Raw genomic sequence first — 24,714 nt, 5'->3', positions numbered from 1 at the left:
AATTAGAAAACATAAGTAAAACTGTTTGATCAAGAAAAAAAATAGTTTAAGTTCATTGCAGGAAATTCAGACAGTAGGGAAATGTATAATGAGAGGAGTGAAAACCAGCTCTACTTCCTCTACCTTGATATAACAGTTGTAAATACTTTGGGGATATATCCTTCCATAATTTCCCAACTGTGTGCACACTTACTTACAGAAATAGGATACTTGTTTTACTTGAGATATTATTAATATCTTTCTGGATTAAACAATACAGACTTAAATAATAATTTCTAATACACTTATACTGTTGTATTATATGAATGTAGCACAGTTTACCATTTGCTTATTGAGAATTTAGTTTGTTTTTAACTTTTTACTGTTTTTAATGTCCTGATAAATCCCAAGTTTCTGTCTCATGTCCTGAACTCTGCAGAACTCCAGATTTGTATCTCTAACTGCCTTTTTAATATTGACACTTGGATGTCTGAATAGGAGCCTTAGACTTGACATGTCCAAAATGACCTCTTGATTTCACCTTCTTGAACCAAATTCTTCTTCAAGACTGCCATAACTCAATAAATATCACTATCATTTCCTCAGTTGCTTAAATCAGTGCCCACAATTTATCTTTGATTCTTCTCTCCCCTCACCCATATCCAGTCTATCAGCAATTTTTGTGAGTTGTAACTACAAAGTATGTACTGAACTCATTCACTTTTCCCACTTTCACTTACTAGTTGTAGCATCCATTGATTTTTTTTTTTGATGAATTCATTTTTACTATGTGGATTCTCACATGGTGATTTTGTAATTTTATTATTCCTCCTTCATTTGTTAATGTTGTACTGAAGGAAGAGCTTTCTCATCTTCATGTATTTATTCAGATTAGTATTATTTAATTGGTTTTAATCTGTCACAAACATTGATTTGATGCTCAAATTATATCCCTCAGATTGGCTCCTCAGCTTGACTTCAGTGTCTTGATTTCAGTGTCTTTTCTAAAACCTTTTTATTTTTAAATGATTTTAAATCTATATAAAAGCTGCAAAAGTACATGCGTGCTTATATACCCTTGTATACCCAGATTATTTGAACCTTTGAGAATAAGTTATAGACATGATGCCATATTATACTTTAATTCTTCAGTTTGCATTTACTAAATACAAAGACATCCTCCCACATAACCATAGGAAACCATCAATATCAGGATGGTTTACTATGGGATTAACACTGATCCCATATTACCATCTTGTTCATAGACTTTAGTTAGATTTTTTTCAGTTGTGCCAATAATATGCTTTCTTGCATCTAAAGTAGGATCATGTGTTTGTTCGGTTGTTCTTTTTTTCTTTCTTTTCTTTTTAAAATAGAGGTGGGGTCTTGCTATGTTGCACCAGGGTGGTCTTGAACTCTCGGTCTCAAGCACTCCTCCAGTATCAGCCTCCCAAAATGGTGGGATTACAGGCATGAGCTACTGTGCCTGGCCTTCTTTGTTTTTTGTTTTTTAAGGCAGAATCTTGCTGTGTTGCCCAGGCTGGAGTACAGTGCTGTGATCATAGCTCACTGTAGCCTCAAACTCCTGGACACAGTCAGGTGATACTCTTACCTCAACCTCCTGAATAGCTGGGACTACAGGCACATGCCACTGTGCCTGGCTAATTTTTAAATGTTTTGTAGAGTTGGGATCTTGCCATTTAGGCTGGTTTGAACTCCTGGCTCAAGTAGTCCTGTCTTGACTGGCCAAAGCCATGCCCAGCCCCACTAGCCTGTTTCTATTGAAGAATATTTATAAATGTTTTTGGTAGTCTGTGTTCATTACAGTATAGTGATTAAAAAGATTTTTTACATCATTTAAGTCTCGAGAGTTCTAAAGTATTATTTTATTCTGAAAGCATTTTGTTCAAGTAGTCATGAAATCTTTGGTGTAATACATCAGAAATGCTGGAATTAAGTCTCAAGTTTTAATTTTTTGAGATATTATATTAGTTTAAACCTTGTCCTGTCCTAGCCATAAATCACAAATCAGAATTGAGAAGCTCATTTTCAATAGAAAATAAAATCTCAGAGCTGAAGATCTTCCTATCTAGTTTCCTCATAAAAAGAAACTTGAAGCCTAAAAAGATGAAATAATTTGTTCATGGTCACACTTATAGTTATGTCAACCAAAAACAGAACTCAAAGCTTCTCACTTCAAATTTAGTGCCATTCTACCCATATGCATGCTACTTACTGTACTTCTGCATTAGTTCATTTTGCATTGCTATAAAGGATTACCTGAGACTGAGTAATTTATAAAGAAAATAGATTTATTTGGCTCATGGCTCTGCAGGCCATACACGCACAGCACCAGCATCAGTTTGGTATCTGGCGAGGTCTCAGGAAGCTTTATTTCATGGCCAGGAGACCAAAAGGGGAGTAGATGTGTCACATGGAGATAAGGGGAGCAAGAGATTGAGAGGCACTGGACTCTTTTAAACAACCCACTCTCCGGTGAACTAACAGAGCAATAACTCACTCATTACTATGGGGAGAGCACCAAGCCATTTATGAGGGATCCGCCCCTGCGACCCAAACACCTCCCACCAGGCCCCACCTCCACCACTGGGGATCACATTTCAACATAAGGTTTGGAGGTGACAGAACATCCAAACTATATTAATCTCATATTTATCATATGGGTGGTTTTAGTTGTTAGAAATATCATTTAGGATGCATTTGGTTGCACTGAACACAATGACTCAAAGAGCTGAGTAACAGGTAGCAGTGTTCAGCTCAGTAATATCATCAAGAACCTGGCTTCTTTCTCCCTTCAGCTTACTTTATCAGCTTGGTCATAAGTTGTCTTCCCCTTGTGGTCACAGGATGGAACTGTATACTTTCTCATCCATGTTCAGAGTGAAATGGGATTGCTTCTATTTCTCCCGGAAGACTGATGAGGTTCTATTAAAGAACCTCCTACACCCCCTCCAGTAAACCTCTCCTTAAGTCTTTTCATTTCTCTTTGTTTTTTGAGAGGTGGAATCTCCCCATGTTGCCCAGGCTGGACTTGAACTCCTGGGTTCAAGCAATCCTCCCTCACGCCTCAGCCTCCCAAATACTTGAGACTACAGATATATGCCACCATGCCTGGCTTCTTAAGTTCTTTGAGGCAAATAGAGCAAGGTGAAGGTCCTAGAATTTTTTTTTACTTTGCCTAGGAATGAGATTAAACTACTTAGTGAAGTCCTGAGCTACATATCCCACTTCTCAAGTTAGGGGTAGAGAAAGCTTCTCCAAAGCTCTGAGCTATACTGGGGAGGAATGGCTACCTGAATGAAAATCAGTATAGGTACGAGAGAATGGGCAGTGGATGCTGGGGAGGCAGTCACTGTGTCCAACAACAAAAAACTAATCACATTTATATGATTTTAGTGGATTTGGTGGTAACAATAATCAAGTAATTTCAATCTGCCATGCTTGTTTATAGAATAATTATTTTGAAAGGATTCATTTTCCATACCAATAATAGGGGAGTCTTTTGTGGAACTTTTATGTTGTATTTTATCAGGTAGTGAAACTGACATTCTGAAAAATGAGTGCTCTTGAAAATTGACAAAGGATACAAAATTACATTATACGTCTTTGTCATATGACATTAAAAGTAGCTTTTATTTATTCATGTACTAAAATCTCCATTTTTATATGGCAGACTGATTTTCCTAACTTGGTTTCTAATTTGTGTTAAATGTGCCTTTATTAAGCAAAGCAAAGGTTATTTTGTATATAGTTTAATTTGGTTGCTGTTATCAACAACTGGGTATTACTATGCTGATAACTGGTTCTCAACATTACGTGCATTTTTTTGTCTGTATAGCATATGGGTGATCAAATGCAAACCCAGACAGCCTGTATTTGATTCCCAGTTTTGTCACTACTGGCTGAGTGATCCTCAATACAATAGATTTCTTAACTCCTCTAAGGCATAATTTCCTTATCTGTAAAGTGGGCTTAGTAAATAACACTCATCGAGTTGATTTGAACTTTGAAGTGAGATAATACATGTAAAACACTTTTAGTGTCTGGCACAAAGTTAGTTGGCTCATTTTTTTTTTTTTTTTTTTTTTTTTTTTTTTTTTTTTTTTTTTTTTTTTTTGAGACGGAGTCTCGCTCATGTTACCCAGGCTGGAGTGCAATGGCGCGATCTCGGCTCACCGCAACCTCCGCCTCCTGGGTTCAGGCAATTCTCCTGCCTCAGCCTCCTGAGTAGCTGGGATTACAGGCACGCGCCACCGTGCCCAGCTAATTTTTTTGTATTAATAGAGACGGGGTTTCACAATGTTGACCAGTATGGTCTCGATCTCTCGACCTCGTGATCCACCCGCCTCGGCCTCCCAATAGTTGGCTCATTTTATGATTACCCCAGCATACTCTAAACATTCTTCACCGCTTTTGAGTGTGCATACATGTGGCAATAGAACTTTCTAGTAAAATTACTAAGATCTTTGATTTCAGAGACACAATAAATACATTTATTCTGTTTTAGTTTTCTCCCTCATATTCCTAGGTAAGAAAGTCCTAAAGTATTAAAAGGCCATTTCTAAGTTTTTGAGGGGTTGATGGATATTCATTTATCAAATCATTTTTGTAGACATTGTTCTAGAAAGGAAAGAATTTATGTGAAATGTTTGGGGAATTCATTTGGTTAATAGATAAGTTCTTAATACTGTTTTATAATAAAGCTTTCTTTTGTTTTTTTAGCAAAATTCCTGCCTTTCTAAATGTAGTGGATATTGCTGGCCTTGTGAAAGGAGCTCACAATGGGCAGGGCCTGGGGAATGCTTTTTTATCTCATATTAGTGCCTGTGATGGCATCTTTCACCTAACACGTAAGTACAGTTGTTTATTTAATAATTGATTTCATTAAGATCAGTGTTTTCTTTCCATTAGTGCTCAAATAAAATTAGAAATGACTAATGGAAGATTGCTTTGCTTTACCAGATGAATCTTGGGTTTGTAAATCTGTGACTATGACTTTAATGTTACTTAGTATCATCTTCGTATCTGAAGACTTATTCCACAGCAAGTATATGCTGTGTTGACATTATATTCTAATTGAATTTTATTTCCTGTTCTGGATTAGAGCCATTGAGAAGTGTTTCTATATGGAACTTTGTTGATTGTAAAGGCATTTTGAAATTGTCTTAAATTATGGAATTTTATTGCTTTTCTGTGTGTTAAGAAGGCAGAATTGATAGAGAAGGGGATTCTAATTATTTAACAAGAGAGAAAGGCTTCCAGGTTTTCTATTAAGAGATGAAAGAATTAAAGAGAAACTGTAGATCAGCTGGTCCTTATGGAGAGAGGATTATAAAGCAAAGAGAAAGAACTGTGACTTGGTTTGGGCTCTGTTGACCGACTACAAAAGTGAGCCAATAACAGTAATTTTCTGACAAAATAAAACAGTTGAGGTTAAGGCTTAGGTCAAGGCTGTACTTTTTGGTAAAGTATTATAATAAGCAAATTAATAGAAACAAAGACAACACAAGTTAGAGGTGAGAAGGCCAGCTGTGGTCTGGTTAAGTGCCTTTGTTACGGGTCCTCAACTAGGTAACTATAGTAATTGAGAGTGAGCATTTAGGAAATATCATAGCAATTTGACTGATTTTTTGGTCATTTGAATAAAGTAATAATAAAATTGTGCTAGTATTTTTTAATGTCCCTTTTATAAAAGACCATTTATCTCTGTGGTTTGCATAAGCTGCCAAATAAAAGATTTGTTTGCCTAGAATTAGGTTGGTGCAAAAGTAATTGCAGTTTTGTTAACGTGATACCCAAAACGGCAATTACTTTTGTACCAACCTAATAATTCATTTTACTGTATTTTACAAAACCCCATGACAGACAGTTTGAGAAGGATTGATCTAGGTAGTTTAAACTTGGGTAAAGGTATGGTCAGGCCTCTGGGAAGCCTAGACAAAGAATGAGGCTGTGATGGGGAAGTGGTCCAGTTGTGTAGAGAAGTTTTAACTAAAGCCTGTACATTAGCAAGAACCTCTGTTTTCGTGACTGGTTTTCTTCTGGGTTTGGTGACTGATGTGAGGATTTCAAAGAGAAAGTAGAGTGAAGTGTGACTCCTGGATTTCTGGACTAGGTCAGTTGAATGAATTGTCATACCATTCATTGAGATGTTAAACACAGAAAAAGCAGCAAGTATTGAGAGAGATGATGATGAGTTCAGTTTGGGACAGTTTCTGATAGATGTCTTTCAGAAAGTAGAATTGATAGGGCACATGTGACAGGAGAATGAGAGGCAAGAGAACTGAAGATTTGGATATGAGAGAGAGAGTGGGTTAATGGGTGGAAAAGAACTTAGAGTGGGAATGAAAATAGCAGAGGACTGAAAAATGGAAGGCTTATGAATCTGATTCCCTGATAAGGTTTTATAACAGGTAGGTTGAGTTTAAGGGTATTGTGTGGTTAAGGAGGGATATTTGACTTAAAATTTTCCAAGCTGGAGCAACTTAGGATGATGGTAAAGTCCTGAAGATGTTGGTAATAAAAATGTCTCTGGTTTTGTTGTTTCTTACATAATATTCATTTGATGTGTTTTTCTAACCCTTAGTGGGGTAAATGAATTTGGTGAGGAGCATACATACTATACTGTATTTCATTCAGGCTAAAGATACCATCATTAAGGAAGGAAAGAAAATCCAATTAAACTAGATACTATGCTTTCTTAGAGTGATCTCAGAGATGTCAAAATATGCATCTTAGAATTGATGAAATACATTGTATATATTATTATATAGTACGTAGAACACTGAATGATACATTTATAATCAGAATTTTTTAAAAATCCTTAGATTTACAGTAAAAAAAAAAAAAGACTTGTAGAGATTAGAAAGATTGGGGATTGCTTTGAAGCTATGAAAATTGATAATTCTTTTATTTCAAATTATATTTTAATTCTCAACAGTCAGATATATATTAGTGTTTAGAGTACTTTTCAGCTTTCTGTTGGAATATCTGAAAGTTAGGGAACAGAAAAAATTATTAACGAGAAGTTTTATCACTGAATTTTAATTTATTATCATTTTTCTCTCCATTAATTTAATTAATTTTTAAAATTTGAGTTTTCCCTTGCCTTGTTTACTTCCTTTGGTTATTAGAAATACATAAAATATATATGTTATTGCAAACACATATACTTGTTTAAAATGCAAATGCTCATTTTGATGTATTTGCTTTGGCTTTAAATCTTTAGATCACTCTTATTCATTTGACCCATATTTATGGAGCATCTCTTATAAGTGTGCTAGATGTTGAGGGATGTAGTGGTGAGTAAAAACAGATGGGACCATTGTCCTCTTGAGCTTATAATCCAGTGAATAAAATGGTCACATAAATATTCGATGCCTTTCCAGTTGTGTGTGTGAGTATGCAGTGTTACCTTGAGGAGGTGACAGTTATGCTGAGAGGTAAAAGCTGAATGGGAGCTAAGTTAGCAAAAGAAAGAAAAGAAAGATTGATTATTCAGAGCAAATGGTTTGTTTCAAGGCCCTATGGTAGAAAGGAGCTTTAAGAACTGCCATTGTGGTTAGAATGAATGATGAGGAGTAGGAGTGATGGAAAAGAGCCCAGGGATATAGTTGGGGATGTCATCATGTTCACCATATTAAAGATATCCATCTCAAATGGCTTAAATATAAAGGATTTTATTTATTTATTTGAGATGGAGTCTTGCTCTGTCCCCCAGGCTGGAGTGCAGTGGCGAGATCTTGGCTTACTGAAACCTCCACCTCCCAGGTTCAAGAAATTCTCCTGCCTCAGCCTCTCCAATATCTGGGATTACAGGGGTGCACCACCATGCTGGGCTACTTTTTATATTTTCAGTAGAGACAGTGTTTCGCCATGTTGACCAGGCTAGTCCCGAACTCCTCACCTCAAGTGATATGCCCACCTTGGCCTCCCAAAGTACTGAGATTACAGACATGAGCCACCATGCATGGCCTAAACATAAAGGATTTTAAATGGACAGTTGAGGTGGGGGTGGAGGCGGATGAAATTGTTCCAGTAGCTTGTTTTGCAATTACAGTATTGAGTGGCTCTTCTAATGTTTTAACCAATCAAAATGGGCTGGGCACGGTGGCCCGTGCCTGTAACCCCAGCATTTTGGGAGACTGAGGCGGGCAGATTGCTTAAGTTCGAGACTAGCCTGGGCAACATGGTGAGATTCTTGTCTCTACTAAAAATACAAAAAATTAACTGGGTATGGTGGGGTGCACCTGTGGTCCCAGCTACTTGGGAGGTTGGGTTGGGAGGAATGCTTGAGCCTGAGAGGCAGAAGTTGCAGTGAGCCAACATCATGCCACCGTACTCCAACCTGGGTGGCAAAGTGAGACCCCATCTCAAAAAAAAAAAAAAAAAAAAAAAAGAAATAAAAATGGAGTAAGTTGTTTTTCATTTCGTGTAAAACTATATTTCCAAGATGCTGATAATGATTTCCCTAGATGACATTTGAGTATAAACAATGTAGAATACTTTTTTAAAAGATAGATCCAGGGTCTTGCTACGTTACCCAGGCTGGTCTTGAACTCTTGCACTCAAGCAATCCTCTGCCTTGGCCTGCCAAAGTGCTGGGATTAGAGTCATGAGCCACCATGCCCTGCCAGTAATGTGTAAAGATTCTTTCACACACAAAAAAGTATTTGCCCAGGTGTGATGGCTCATGCCTATAATCCTAGCACTTTGGGAGGCCTATGCAGATAATTTGAGCCTAGGAGTTCAAGACTGGCCTGTGCAGCTTAGGGAGACCACATTTCTTAAAAAAAAAAAAAAAAAAAAAAAAAAAAGCTGGCCTTGGTGGCCTGTGCCTTGTAGTTTCAACTACTCACAGGTGGGAGGATCACTTGAGCTCAGGAGTTCGAGGCTGCAATGACCTGTGATTATACCACTGCACTCCAGCCTGGATGACAGAGCAAGATCCTCTCGCTAAAAAAAAAAAAAAAAAAAAAAAAAAAAAAAAAAAAAAGATTGAAAGAATCTATTCACATTACTTAGTTTGCTTGCCCCCAAATAATGACCCCTTCCACCCTCTGGGGTTTGCTGCCTAATGTAAAGATATTTCAGATCCCTACCCCCATTAGTCATTTAGAGTTCTCTTTAAAGTTTTGTTTTCAGTAGTTTTCTTGTTTGCAGAGTGTACTAATGAGGACAAGCAAGATAGTAGAAATAATGAAAGACTATTTTCTTGTTTGAATGTGTGCAGATCTGGAGTTACTCTAGTTTTTTAAAGTATATTTTTGAAGTTACTGTATACTAATTCATAACTATGGATTCAGCTATATAAACAGGAGTTTATCTTTCACTAAACAACTGCTGCTGAGGTGAAAGTTAGGTCTTATTTTGACACTTAAAAATATAACAACTGTCAGGATTTACATAAGGAATTATGAGAGCTTATCGTTTTATTCTGGTGGGTTTTTTTAATTAAGAAAGCTTTGTGAGTAGTATTTTTATAGTTCAAATGAATATCTGCTTATTAAATTTAATTTAAAAACAGAATCAGAGTCTTCACTTATTGGAGAGTCACTTATATTTCTTGTCCTAGTTTAAATCCTTAGAATACTTTTCCAAAAGAGTATTAGTTCTTCAGTGGCGGTAGTAGGGAGCTGAAAAAAAAAGATTCAAAGCCAGGTGCAGTGGCACATGCTAGGTAATCCTAGCTACTCAGGAGGCTGAGGCTTGGGAATTGCTTGAGCCCAGGAGTTTGAGGCTATAATGTGTTATGATTGTGCCTGTGACTAGCCTGGGCAACACAGCGAGATTTTGTCTCTTTAAAAAACAGATAAAGAATATTGATTCAAGAATGATCTAATAATCTGCTGTCTAGATGAAAGTTCACGTATAGCTGATTGAAGATTCTCATCTTGTGAGTAAGCCCAGTTTGCAGCAAATGTGGACTAATTTTATATAGCAGGTAGATATGCAGCATCAAAGATTTTTCTACACACAATAACATGGATGAATCTCAAAATAATTATGCTGAGTGGAAGAAGGCAATCCAAAAAAAGAGCATATACTATGATTCCATTTATATAAGATTCTAGAAAATGCATACTAATTAGAAAGCAGATCATGGTAGCCTGGGGGAGGAGCAGAGAGGGATTATAAAGGGCTATGAAGAAACTCTTGGGGGTGGTAGATATGCTCATAATCTTTATTGTAGTGGAAGTTTCACAGGTGTATGCATAGGTCCAGACATGTATACATCTGACTATACACTTTTTGCACATTTTATCATATGTCAGTTTCACCTCATTAAAGCAGAAAAAGTGGGAAATAAAACTTTTCTCATACTTTTCCTTTTAGGGGAGCTTTGTTTGTACTCTGTTTACTTTGTTTCAGCAGTGTAAGCATTGGAAATAATGTCATATTTTTAGATAATAATTAGCAGATTGGTACAACTATTTGTATTGCTTTAAAAATGAAAATAGGGCCAGGTATGGGGGCTCATACGTGTAATCCCAGCACTTTGGGAAGCTTTTGGGTGGATTGCTTGAACTCAGGAGTGTGAGAGGAGCCTGGGCAACATAGTGAGATCCCGTATCTAGAAAAAAAAAATTAAAAAGAAAACCAAAATAAAACCTGATTATTTGTGAACCTTAAAATTTTGTGAATAACTTTGGGTTTTGGTGCAATTATAGTGAAATTATTTCTCTCTCATACATGAGTCTTGGAAGTACAGAATCTTTTCTGTTACAAAATGTATTAAACTTGATTCCAAAATGCAGTTGACCCTTGAACATACTGGGATTAGGGGAGCTGATCCCTGCACAGTTGAAAATTTGCATATAACTTTTGACTCCCCAAAAACTTAACTACAGATAGCCTACTGCTGACTAGAAGCCTTACCAATAATATAAACAGTCAATTAACATATAGCTTGTATTTTGTATATTCTATATTCTTACAATAAGCTAAGCTAGAGAAAAAAAAACTTTTTAAGAAAATCGTGGCTGAGTGCAGTGGGTCAGACCTGTAATCCCAGCACTTTGGAGGCTGAGGGAAGAGGATTGCTTGAGTCTAGGAGTTTGAGACCAGCCTGGTGGACATAGGGAGAGCCACATCTACAAAAGGCAACATTAGCCAGCAGTGTGGTGTGCACCTGTAGTCCCAGCTACTCAAAAGGCTGAGGCAGGAGGATTGCTTGAGCCCAAGAGTTTGAGCTGTGATGAGCTATGATTGTGACACTGCACTACAGCCTGGGTGACAGAATGAGATCCTATCTTAAAAAAAAATAAGAAAGAATATACATTTACAGTACTATACTGTATTTTAGTGATACTGTCATCTGTTTACAAGATGAATTGTTTGTCTGAAATGGCAGTAACCCCAGGTGCAGACCTCAGTCTGCAGTGCCTATCAAGCAATTCAACTTTTTCTTGTATTGCCATGACTTTTCTCTGCTTCTCGGGAGCACTTCCAGCATCACTAGTTATACTTTGTATATAGGTCCCATAATGTTATTTTTAAATATTATTATTGTTGTTTTAGAGACAGGATTTAGCTCTGTTGCTTAGGCTGGAGTGCAGTGGTGTAATCATAGCTCACTGCAGCCTGGAACTCCTGGGCTCAAGCTGTTCTCCTGCCTCAGCCACCCAAGTAGCTGGGACTACAGGTGTGCACCATCATACCCAGGTAATTTTTGTATTTTTGTTCGTGTAGAGACAGGGTCTTGATATGTTGCCCAAGCTAGTCTCAAACTCCTGGGCTCAAGCAGTCCTCCTGCCTTGGCCTCCCCAAGTGCTGGATTACAGGTGTGAGCCACTTGCCCGGCTTATGTTATTCAACGTTTACAGTATTACAACCATGATGAAAAATAATAATATGCAGGAACCTCAAGGGATCACTTTTTATAGCAATACACAATTTACTGGAGAAATGAACTGGTCACATGATAATGATTACTGTCTCACAGTGTTTTAAGATTAGGATACTCGGCAACACTCAAGCTCCTCCCAATAGCAACAGGAGGTGAATGTGAAATAATTATGGTAGTACAATATGAGTACAGTTAATTTTATGCAGTTTTGATTTCATACTGCATTTTTAGTTTATTTACATTTCCCTTGAATATGAATGATGCCATGTATGGTCTGTAAGTGTGCCTAAGTTTTGATACATTTTAACTTTTTATGTGTATTTATAGTATTAAGTGGTAAAATAGACAAGTATCTATATTTTATGCATGCATGCATGGCATACCCAGTTTTTTATTATTTTTTTCCATATTTCTAGGCTACGTGTTTCATCTGCAAGTTTTTTCAAATTGTTGCAAATCTTCAAAAAATTTTCCCTTGTATTTATTGAAAAAAAGTCTGTGTGTAAGTGAATTCTTGAAATTCAAACCCATGTTCAAGGATCAACTGAAATATTATTTATTGACAAGTTTATTAGTAACTTTGTTATGGAAAACATTTAAAAATATTTGTAAAGCTTAGAAATGTATGTATTTTATTTTACAAATTGTCATACAGAAAGTAGCTATTTTGGGTTTATAGTTCTATGAACTTAACATGTGTATAGACCACAACGGTATGGATACAGAACACTGTCATCACCCCAGAAAGCTCCCTTCTACTCATATTCTTTTATGGAACTTTTAGGTGTCTTTTTTTTTTTTTTGAGACTGAGTCTCACTCTGTCACCCAGGCTGGAGTGCAGTGGCACAATCTCAGCTTACTGCAACCTCTGCCTTCCAGGTTCAAGAGATTCTCCCTTCCCGGCCTCCCAATAGCTGGGACAACAGGCGCTCGCCACCAAGCCTGGCTAATTTTTGTATTTTTTAGTAGAGACGGGGTTTCATCATATTGGCCAGACTGGCCTTGAACTCCTGACCTTGTGATCCACCTGCCTCGGCCTCCCAAAGTGCTGGTATTACAGGCTTGAGCCACTGTACCCGGCTGTTTTAGGTGTCTTTAAATACCAGAACGTTCTTTTCATTCTTGGTGTTTTTAGAAATATTGCTCTTATTTTCTTCCAAAGTTTACCTTTTTAAAATTCTTTTTCTTAGACGGAGTCTTGTCTGTGGCCCAGGCTGGAGTGCAGTGGCATGATCTCAACTCACTGCAACCTCCACCTCCTGAGTTCAAGCAACTCTTCTGCCTCAGCCTCCCGAGTAGCTGAGATGACAGGCACCTACCACCAAGCCTGGCTAATTTTTGTATTTTTAGTAGAGATGGGATTTCACCATGTTGGCCAGGCTGGTCTCAAACTCCTGACCTCAGGTGAACCACCTGCCTCGGCCTCCCAAATTGCTGGGATTACAGGCATGAGCCACCGCCTCCAGCCCCTTTTTAAAATTCTTAACAAAATTTTGTGTTAAACCAAACTAAGTTTTGAACTAATGGGCAGAGCTACCTATTTCTGAAACATATGAAATATCTAGAAAATACAGGATAATATAAAAATGGTGAGACTCCTGTGTTTGTTAAACTTTTCTACCCAAGAGCCCTAACCACAAAGGATAAGGAACATGATGGCTTTTGGTACGTGGTGTAGTGCCAGACACTTTACTTCAAGGAAAAGTTTTTAGAATCTCATGGTTTTCTTTCTTCTGTACTTCCAGCAGTCCCCAGTTTGAGAGGCAGGATCTTAGGTTAAGATAAAAATACCGTAGGGCAACCAAGAGGCCTAACTGACCAAACTACTAAGTGCAACTTACAATAATAATAATGAATTTTTTTATAGCACTTTGTTCATTTTTTTGAGGCAGAGTCTCTCTCTGTCGCCCAAGCTGGAGTGCATTGGTGTGATCTCAGCTCACTACAACCTCTGCTTCCTGGATTCAAGCTATTGTCATGCCTTAGCCCTCTGAGTAGCTGGAACTACAGGTGTGCACCACCATGCCTGGCCAATTTTTGAAGTTTTAGTAGAGATGGGGTTTTACCATGTTGCCCAGGCTGGTCTTCCACCTCCTGACCTCAAGACACTCACCTTTGCCTCCCAAAGAGCTGGGATTACAGGTGTGAAGCACTGCACCTGCCCTTGCTTTATTGTTTTTAATGATGCATTATTGTTTTTTTTTTTTTTTTTGGTGAATATAGGTTTTAAATTTCAACACTTTTTTTGCTTTTTAGATTTTAAAAAATTGTGGTAATATATACATCACATGAAATTTGCCGCTTTAATAATTTTTAAGTATAGTGTTCAGTGGCATTAAGTGCATTCACAGGTACTTATAAAAATTACAGATGACATTGCTAATGAATACTTCTTTTTAAAATTTTCTTTTTTTCTGAGATGGAGTCTCATTCTGTTGCCAGGTTGGAGTGCAGTGGCATGATCTTGGCTCACTGCAACCTCCACCTCCTGGGTTCAAGTGATTCTCCTGCCTTAGCCTCCTGAGTAGCTGGGAATACAGGTGCGTGCCACTACACCTGGCTAGTTTTTGTATTTTTAGTAGAGTTTGGGTTTTACCATGTTGGCCAGGCTGATCTTGAATGCCTGACCTTGTGATCCACCCACCTAGGCCTCCCAAAGTGCTGGGATTACAGGTGTGAGCCACCATGCCCGGCCTAAAAAAAACTTTTATGATAGATTTTTCTCTTTCATCTTCAGTAAACAGAATCATGCTCAGATAAGACAGCCTGCCAAAAATTAAATACAGGAGAAGGAAACAGCAATCATATTATAGGAAGCAAATTCTTTTTTTTTTTTTTTTTTTTTTTTTTTCGGAGGCTGGTCTGCTCATGGGAGCAAGGCAAGGGCTAGGCCTGGGGGAGATTCAAAAGGGTCTCACTGAGCTCTGCAGCCTACAGCTGGGGCCAAGGACAGAGCTTTCTAGAACCCGGCAAAATGTCAAACATCAACGCATTATGTTTGGGCACAAAGATCTGAAGTTTAGGACCCCTGGAAAGACCTAGATCTGTGACTTAAAATGCCAGAAGCACATTGGCTATGGTAACAGTTTGCACTGGAATCGTGCTTAGGGTTTTCAAGGTACCTGCACAACATAATTTTTTCATCTCATCTTCAAAATCCCCCTGCAAGAGAGGCCCCATCTTGTAGATGCAGAAATTGAGGCTTGGAGAGATTCTATGACTTTCTTGGGGTCACGTAACTGGTATGCTACAGAGCTCACTCCCGGGGGTCTGACCCGCAGACCCAGGCTTTTCCAACTCTCAGTCCAAAGAATATAAAGACACGACAGGCCAGGGAGTCACCGGCCTTCTTTCGCTCTCAGCTCAGACCTCGAAGCTCATAGCTTCAGCTTTACTTGCTTTCAAATATGCTAACTCTTCCTTTGAGGTTTCCTTATTTCCAGGTCAAACTGAGCTTTCTCAAAAGTTGCAGGTATGCCTGTGCAAGGGTTAGCCTAGAAGGGAGGCTGCTGGAGCGGGTGGGAAAGGCCTGGGCCCAGGCTGCAGCCAGGCTGCTTAGAAGCAAGCTGATTTTTTGGAGGTGTATCATGAACTGAAGGGTGGCAGCAAACATGCTATTGTTAGCAATTCTGAGAGAAATCTTAAACTTTATTTATTTATTTTTTTATTTTTTATTTTTTTTTTTTTAGAGAGAGAGAATGGGGAGGAGGAAAAAGGAAGAGAAAGAAAGAGAGAGAATGGGGAGGAGGAAAAAGGAAGAGAAAGAAAGAGAGAGAATGGGGAGGAGGAAAAAAGAAAAGAAAGAGGGAGAGAGAATGGGAGTATTGCTTTCTTGCCCAGGCTGGAATGCAATTTAATAATGGGTATTGAAAACCTCTTTTATACTGATAATTATACTTAATGATGTAGTCAGGAAGGAATAAGGGAAGAAGATAACAAACAAACAGCCAACCAATATTTCATTTAAACCTATGAAATGCTATGCGATTACTGAGGAGTGATTTACTTCCAATTATATAGTCACTTTTGGAATAGGTGTGAGGTGGTAATGTATGTTTTGTGTATTTGAAGTGGAGAGTTCTATAAATGTTTATTAAGTTTACTTGTTCCGGGTCTGAGTTCAAATCCTGAATATCCTTGTTAATTTTCTATCTCGTTGATCTATAGAATCTTTAGCTATTCTTGTTACATTGATCCTTTTACCATTATGCAATGTCCTTCTTTGCCTCTTTTGATCTTTGTTGCTTTAAAGTCTACTTTATCAGAGGCGAGAATTGCATCTCCTGCTTTTTGTTTATTTGTTTATTTTTACTCTCTGGTTGGTAAATCTTCCTCCTTCTCTTTGAGTCTTTGTGTATTGTTGCATGTAAGATGGGTCTGGATGCAGCATACCGATGGGTTTTGGCTTTTTATTCAATTAAAATATATATAACTTTAATACTGGCGTTTGATGCTAGCTGGCTGTTTTGCCCATTAGTTGATGTAAATTTTTCACTGTATTAATGTTCTTTGCTTTTTGATATATTTTTGGAAAGGCTGATATTGGTTGTTCCTTTATATGTATAGTGCTTCTTTCAGAAGCTCTTGTAAAGCAGGCCTGGTGGTGGTGAACTCTCTAAGTGCTTGTTTGTTCGCAAAGGATTTAATTTTTCCTTCGCTCATAAAGCTTAGTTTGGCTGGATAGGAAATTCTGGGTTGAAAGTTCTTTTCTTTAAGGATGTTAAATATTGGTCCCCACTCTTTTCTGGCTTGTAGGGTTTCTGCTGAGAGATCTGCTGTAAGTCTGATAGATTTCCCTTTATGGGTAACCTGACCTTTCTCTCTGGCTGCCCTTAGTATTTTCTCCTTCATTTCAACCCTAATAAATCTGGCAATTATGTGCCTTGGGGTTGGTCTTCTTGAAGAATATCTTTGTGGTGTTCTCTGTATTACCTGGAGTTGAATATTACCTTGCCTTGCTAGGTTGGGAAAGTTTTCCTGAATGATATCCTGAAGAGTATTTTCCAACTTGGATTCATTCTCTTCCTCACATTCAGGTACACCTATCAAACGTAGATTAGGTCTTTTCACATAGTCCCATATTTCCTGGAGACTTTGCTCATTCCTTTTTATCCTTTTTTCTCCAATCTTGTCTTCTCGTTTCATTTCACTGAGCTGGTCCTCGACTTCTGATATCCTTTCTTCTGCTTGATCAATTCGACTGTTTAAGCTTGTGCATGCTTCGCGAAGTTCTCGTGTGGTGCTTTTTTAATTTTTACATACAGTAACTTCTCTGAAAGCAGGTGTGTTATTTGGAAAAACACGAACTTTTTCTCTTGGGTTCAGTAAGTTAATATGACTTCACCAGTTTTTGGAAGCAATATAACTTAATGTTGCTGGATTTTAAAATATTTGAACATGATGAAGCTATTGATTTCACTAAATCCTTAACCTTTTTTTTTTTCTTTTGACACCTAAAGATCACTGAGTAAAGAAAGATTCTTAACTTTTTAAAGTGGGCTTCTGAAGTTACATTTCAACAGGAAGCTAAGATATTTGTGTGTTATTTGAAGGATAGCACCTTGACAATATCATTGTACCTACTGTCAGGCTGTTTACATATACAACTTGTTAAGGTTTCTCAGTAGGTACTTAGAGATATGAGCTTGGAGACTAGAAGCAAGAGTGCTGCTTTCTGAGCTATGGGACAGTTTTCTTCTCAGTTTAGAAACATAGTAGGAGGGTCTGATATATGGGACTGGTATATAATTAGTTATAGTTGTGGAAAACAAAATTTCAAATATAATTTGATTATTTTCAGCTAAGTTTGTGTGTGCATGTGTGTATATGTATATGTGACGGTGATGGTGGGAGTAGGGGATATATTGCCCTATTCTTTCCTGGGTTCTGGTCACCAATTGTTATAGTTAAATTTTCTGCCTATGGATTTATGTTGAACTTTTTGTGTGAATTTCAGTCACTATACTTTTTCTTGCTAGAGTGTGCTCTTCCCAGTTATTAAAAAGAAAAGTTAACTGTAAAACAGCCTCAGGCAGATCCTTCAGAAACTATCAAACAAGAAGCCATTGTTATCATAGGAGATAATGATTCCATGTATGTTACTGCCCCTGAAGACCTTCCAGTGGGACAAGATGTAGAGGTGGAAGACAGTGACACTGATGATCCTGACCCTGTGTAGGCCTAGGTTACTGTGTATATTTGTGTCTTAGTTTTTAACAAAAAGTTTTAAAAATAAAATTTTAAAAATGGAAAAAAGCTTATAGATAATATAAAGAATTTTTTTTTTTTTTTTGAGACGGAGTCTCGCTCTGTCGCCAGGCTGGAGTGCCGTGGTGTGATCTCGGTTCACTACAACCTCTGCCTCCCAGTATACCAGTTGTTTTAATATTCACAGTGCAGAATCACCTAAACAAAATTCTTTTCTTGATTTGTCAAAGTGAAGGAAAACCTATGCTAGTTATGCCAGCCCACTGTTGTTTTAGATATAATCAGTAGTCATCTACTTGCTAACAAAAAGCATTCTCTTATAATAGATTGAATTGTATGCAATTTAGGTACAAAAACTTGTGCTTTAGAAAAAATGAGGGTCATTCTATAGTACATATAACATTATGATTTAATTATGTGTTTATACCCCTTTCCCTTGTACCTTATGAGTAGACAGTTTTGGTTTTATCAGTTTTGCACTCCTTTTGATTATAAATGACCAAACTAATGCTATTACTTTAAAAAAATTTGTATGTATTTTTGTAGCATATATTACAAAATGTATATGTAATATATAAAAATTCTAGATGATATATGCTTATTTTAAACAAAATAAGAAATAAGGTTCAAAATAAAATTTCATGTTTACCTCTGTTCCTAGTCTCCAGAAGTAACTGCTTTTCCTTCTTTTTAAAATCAAAAAGGACATATGCTTGTTTTCTTCTGATTACATGGGTAGCACATGTATGTTGTACAGCATTCATTTTCAGTAACTAAAATATGATAGATACAATGTAGAAAGTGAAATCATATAACATCTACTGTCACTTATGTTCCTCCAAGTTTATTTTTATTCTTGAATATATCTTAATGTAAATTGTTAATTTTTCCCCCACAAATGGAATAATTCTATGTATACTTTTTGATGATTTAATTTTATCTTTGATATAATTTTTTAATCTTTCCTTGTCAGTATCGATACTTTATTTTTTAGCAGCTATGCAGATTCCATTATATGGATATATCATTGGTTATAGTTCCTTATACATGGTTATTTTTATAAACAATTCTGAAGCGAACATTTTTACATAGAACATTCACATGTTATAACTTTGCAAACAGATGTGAATAGTTCTGAAGGATAGATCCCAAGTGAAATTACTAGTCTAAAATATATCCATTTATAATCACACCAATTTATTTCTCCATTTAGGAAAATTCCAAGATCTTCACCTTTACAACCTTATCAGGAGGGGACAGTGAACCAACATTATTATTGAGAGGGGACACTGGGAGGGGACAGTGAACCAACATTATGATTGGGAGGGGACACTGGGAGGGGACAGTGAACCAACATTATGATTGGGAGGGGACAGTGAACCAACATTATTATTATTTTTTTTTAGAGCTCAAGATTCCATTTGTATGCAGTTACCAACAGAGTCTCTTCTGCCCCCACTTCTTGAATCTCTTTATCCTAAATTGTCCACCTCTGCTTCAGTCTGAGTTTTTAATCACTCCTTACTCCTTTGGAGTTGATATTTCTTGCTGACCCTTGATTTGGCAGCTAGCCCAATGTACCCACTCTGTATGCCCAGGAAACCTAGCCTGGCCCAGGATTCTTGGGCCCTTTCATTTGCTTAGAAAAGAAATTGGAAATTATGTATACTTGGGATATGAAAAACAGTATGTGATAAGTGCCAGATGAATGGTACATAAAATTAGTCATATATCAAAGAGGGATAGAAGTTCTACAGATAGTTTGGGTCAGGTTATATAGGTATCAGGATGAAAATACAGAATTATTTTTATGAGTAGTAGAAGATATTGATGATTTTTATGCTGGCAAGTATATAGCTTTGTCAGTATTTCAGGAAATGTATTTGATTCAAAGAAGACTGTAAGATGGGTGATCAGTGAAAACATTGTTTTATTTATTTATTTAGAAGCGGGGTCTCATGATGTTGCCCAGGCTGGTCTCGAACTTCTAAGCTCAAGCAGTTCTAGTGTCTCAGCTTCCCAAGCCATAGCTGAAACTGCAGTCATGCAGCACCACACCCAGAGAATAGATTGTTTTAATAGTCCAGGTTAGAGGTCTCAAAATAGAAAGGAAGGGACAGATTTGAAAGGCATAGACATGAGTATAGAGTTGATGGTAGTGTTTTTACTAACTTTATGCAGTTTTTGTGTATTGTCCATTTATTTGAGACATGAAAGCTATTGTCCCTTCTGCCAAAGTCCTGAGAAAAGAACCTAGCTAGGGGAATAGATAAGACGTTGTATATGTGGAAGTGGGTGATGGATGTGCATTTAGGAGGGAGTACAGATACATAGAGTGAACAGAACACACCTTATGCTGATAGTAACATCTGTGAACATCAGGTTTGGTGGGAGAGCTTTGAATAAGAGGGAAATGTATACTTTCAGTTTTTAAAATTTTCAATTTGGCCGCTGTATACTGCTTTGCTCCCATCACATGGTAAATTGATATGGTTGACCATAAAAAAGCTTTAACACTGAAATCAGTTTGGAAACATCTTAGACAGACTAAGCCCTATATTCTTCTGAGGTGAGAGGAGGAGAGTCATGAATAGCAAAGACGATTGCTACATGGTATGTTGTATAACTGATTAGAGAGGCATTTTTCAGAGGTCTGAAAGCCAGGGAGGAAAATTCATACTTCTTCCCCTTTTTAGAGAAAGTAGAAATATAATAGACCCTTGACCTTTTCTAATTTAATAATAATTATATAGATATCAGGACTATTGGTTTGGACTATTTTTAAGCATTTCTGAAGATACCAGACATGATATTTACTTATAATTTTGCTGACCCATTAATTTGAATGGCTAGAGTTCAGAGGCTGATTTGCCAGGTAATTGTAGCTGATGATTTTATTGTTTTCTATGCATCCTTCTTCCAGCAGTAACATCCATTTTTTGCTGTTTTTATAAAGTCATGGATGATAAAGGTTAGAGGTGAACTGTATTTATGAGGCTTAACGTCCTTTACAAATCTAAATAAAGCATTGCAAATTTTTGAATATAGAAAGGCGTTACAGTTGTCCCTCACTATATGTAGGGAGATCAGTTCCACGACTGCCCAGATTTTGCACTGGGCCAATACAGATGCAAAATCTGGGCAGTATTTTCTGTCCGAGTTTGGTTAAAAAAAAAGTCTGTGTTTAAGTGTACCATATGCAGTTCAAACCTGTGTTGTTCAAGAGTCAGTTGTACTTATTTTCTCTCATAATGATATTTGCAATGTTAGACTTAAGTTTTTTTATCCAATAATTTAATTTCTATTTGATTTTACTTTTCAATGTTTATTTTCCTAAAGAGTCTATTTTAACAAGTAGAGCATATCAATTTTTTGAATAACTGCTAGCTGTACTGGTTTTAATGTCACTTTTTATTTTGAAAGATCTATACAGTTTTACAGTTATTAGAAAAATAATTCTGTCTCTTGCCCCCATCTCCCCAAATGTGATATTAAGCCATTGACTGATTTCACTTCTCCCTTGGCCTTTACCACTCATAGGCTGGTCAGACAAGTTCTTATGGAAATAGAACTAAGATCAATCGATGTAGGTAAGTTCTGTGCAAATGGTTAGAATTTTTGGCTAGGAAAAATAAAAGCCCTTATCCTTTCTCCTTTGTTATTAATGACAGATGTGACTTCATTCTGTTTTAAGTTACTGTCTGTCCCTCTATATCTGTTTGAATTTCATATGTTTAAATTGCTCAGGGCTTTAAAAATAAGATTCCTAAGAGCTACTTTAGTTTTGTTCTGGATGCCTGGTTAAAAAGAGATGAAGGTGGCACTGATAAAAAATAGTTTCTAAGTTGCCTTTTTAGTGCATATGGAATTGTAGCCCTTAAGGCATTACAACTTTATTGAACTGCTAAATGAGAAGGTAAAAATTCCTTCATTTAATTGCCCCCCCCCACAAGTTAGGTTAAGTTAGGTGTTGTTTATATGTCTTGTAAATTACCTTTAGTAACCATGAACATAAATTACTGTTTTCAAGAGCCCACCTTCCTCCCCCATAAGCACATCATTTAAAAGTTTTAAATGAGTCACACATTTTTGCCTAGACACAAATTGCCAATATAAAGCTGTCTTTGATTGTATCCTAAAATAATGGAGTTTTTTCCTTGGGTCCTGTAATTTTCTTTTTCAGCAGTATTTATTAAATTACTCTAGTATTGGATTGCAGTAAACAATCTGACCAAAAACCATATGTTTTCTTTGTTTCTTCAGTACAAATTCAATGGGTTAAGTAATTATGCAGTGGTTCTCATCTACATATACAATGCATCATTCTAATAACCAACTTGTTTACTATGGAAAATATTGCAGCAGTAGGAAGCAGTTCCTTCTACTTTGCATTGTAATATTGTATGAAGCTATTTAATCTACAAGCTATTTACAATTTAATTGCATGAATATATCCTTATATTCATTCATGGTGGTCTTATATCTAAGTGATTGGTGATTGAGGCATTTGTATTTTTTTCTGGAATATCTTTTGTGACATGTTTTTGAGGTCTTGTTTCCTGTCCTCTCTGCCCAAAATAGCTGACTGTTTGGGTTCTTTCAGAAACTCTTGTATCTTGAAATTCCTCAGGGATGTGAGGGCAACTTCTAAGGTACTGGAGAGTGTCATAATCTTTAATTATTAGGTTTTGGTTTTTTTATTTTAAGAGATGAGATCTTGCCATGTTGCCTAGGCTGTCCTCAAATTTCTGGGCACTAACAATCCTCCTGCCTCAGCCTCCCAAGTATCTGGTACTACAGGCTTGCACCACTGAGCCCAACTTAGCATCAAGTTTGAACCTCGTTTTTCTTGTCAGAACACTGTCATTATAAGTTAAAAATGTAAGTATTGAGACTGTCTCAGTTTTGAAAACAAAGGCATTTATTATTATGTGTAACTTGCATGAATGAAATCAGTTGAGCCTTTGTGTTTTATTACAGTGAATCTTCATTGCCTTATAACCTGTCCTTTTGCAAATTTTACATTGATGCCTTTATACCACTCATTACATGCCAGATACAATTTTCCTACATCAGTGACTTTTAGTTTTGAGCTTATAGCTTGGTAGTGCTACTTGCTGGCCCTGACAGTTGAAGGAAAGACAGGGCTATAGGGCTCTAAGGCTCTATAGGCTGTAGGCTGTGTTGCAGCACTGGTCACAATAATCAAAAGTTTTCTCTGTCTACATTGGCAATGTTAGGGCATCCCCTCAGAATCCTCAAACTGTCTATGTGCCTGGAATTTTTTATTCAGGGCCATGGTGTCCTATTGACTGGTCCATCTCCTCCCACTCCAACTCTGTCTTTGCTGTCCTTGCTCACTCTGTGGCAGGAAGGAGCCTTACCTGGCTGTCCTGGACTTGACTGACTCAACTCTTGCCACAGTACCTAAGGAAGACCCCATTGAACCAGCAGAGATTTAGATATTTTGCACTTCTCACAGGTAGGGGGTTAGATCGGGGAAGATGGTCTTGTTTCCTCTTCCCTAATTCCTGAGATGAAAAGGACAACTGTATCCACCTTCTGTTCAGTTCAGTTGTGAAGGTCTTCTTTTGCATTCCAGGTTGCCAGATGAGTAGAAACCAAAAACTAGGGATTACTTTATAGGTGTCTGGGAATAGTGTTCTTTAATCCCCCAATTAACTCAATGTTCAAATCTAGTTTTTAAAAGTATTAGGTGTGAAGGTGCAGGGCAGGTGTCTTGAAATCTACTCCACCCATTTTCCTAACTTCTTTTCCCCCCATTTTTGTAAATTCTGATTTGTGTTTTGTAGGTAACAATTTCGTTTGGGAAGGAACTCTAAATTGAAATTATTTTGAATATGATTTTTAAAACAATTGAAGCAGTATTATATTCAGGGTTACAGCTATACCAGAGGTTGATGACTTTTAAAGAACTGAGGAAGATACATGAATAAGGATATTTACTGTATGTGATAATTTTAAATGTAGAACCACAATCTTAAATCACTTAACACCATTTTAGATATGACTTTGTGGTGCAGTAATAGGAAGGGAAGCAACTGAGAAATAGGGAAGGGAATGTATTGATGTTAGGGGGCCAGGAACTTTATGGTGATATAATTTGATTCTCCTAGGAACCTATGAATTTCATGTTGTTACCCCCATTTTAGAGATTAGGAAACTGATTCTCAGGGAATTAAAACATTTGTCAAAAAATTACACAGCTGCTAAGTGGCAGAATCAAGATTTTTTAGCAAGACTTCTATCTTTACTGCTACTGTATATCTATTTCTTAAATGTGTTTTTTAAAATTAATACTATATCTTAAAACACTTTTCTTGTTTTGGAATAGCTTTAATATTAATAATAGCTTTAGTGAAGGACTATTTCATTGTATCAATGGTGTACAATTTCTCATTCTATAATTATTAGACAGCTGGATGTTTTCATTTATTTTGCTATTATAGGTAGCTCTTTAGTGAATGACTTTATTTGTGTATATTTCTACCTTTATTGATTTATTTCCTTATAAAATATTTATTGGAGAGAAATTAATGAATTAGAGATTGTATTTCTCTTTTAGTGGCTCTTGTTATACAATACCATGTTGATTTCCAAAAGGATTTATTGAATTTACTTTCTAAAAATAATTACC

General features: G+C 36.8%; 1 protein-coding gene across 2 annotated transcripts in view; it reads left to right on the top strand.

The window, feature by feature from the left end:
* Window positions 1–24,714, top strand: part of OLA1 (Obg like ATPase 1) — a 175,471-nt gene that overhangs the window by 20,989 nt on the left and 129,768 nt on the right. For both annotated transcript variants that reach the window (XM_012462357.3, XM_012462356.3), the window contains exon 4: window positions 4,723–4,850. In XM_012462357.3, coding sequence (XP_012317780.3) covers window positions 4,723–4,850 — 128 coding nt within the window. The remainder of the gene's footprint in view (window positions 1–4,722; window positions 4,851–24,714) is intronic.

Source organism: Aotus nancymaae, unplaced genomic scaffold (genome assembly GCF_030222135.1).
Source record: "Aotus nancymaae isolate 86718 unplaced genomic scaffold, 86718_ANA_hifiasm-v0.15.2.pri h1tg000008l, whole genome shotgun sequence".
Taxonomy (NCBI): Eukaryota; Metazoa; Chordata; class Mammalia; order Primates; family Aotidae; genus Aotus; species Aotus nancymaae.
This window is presented reverse-complemented; position numbering and strand designations above follow the sequence as displayed.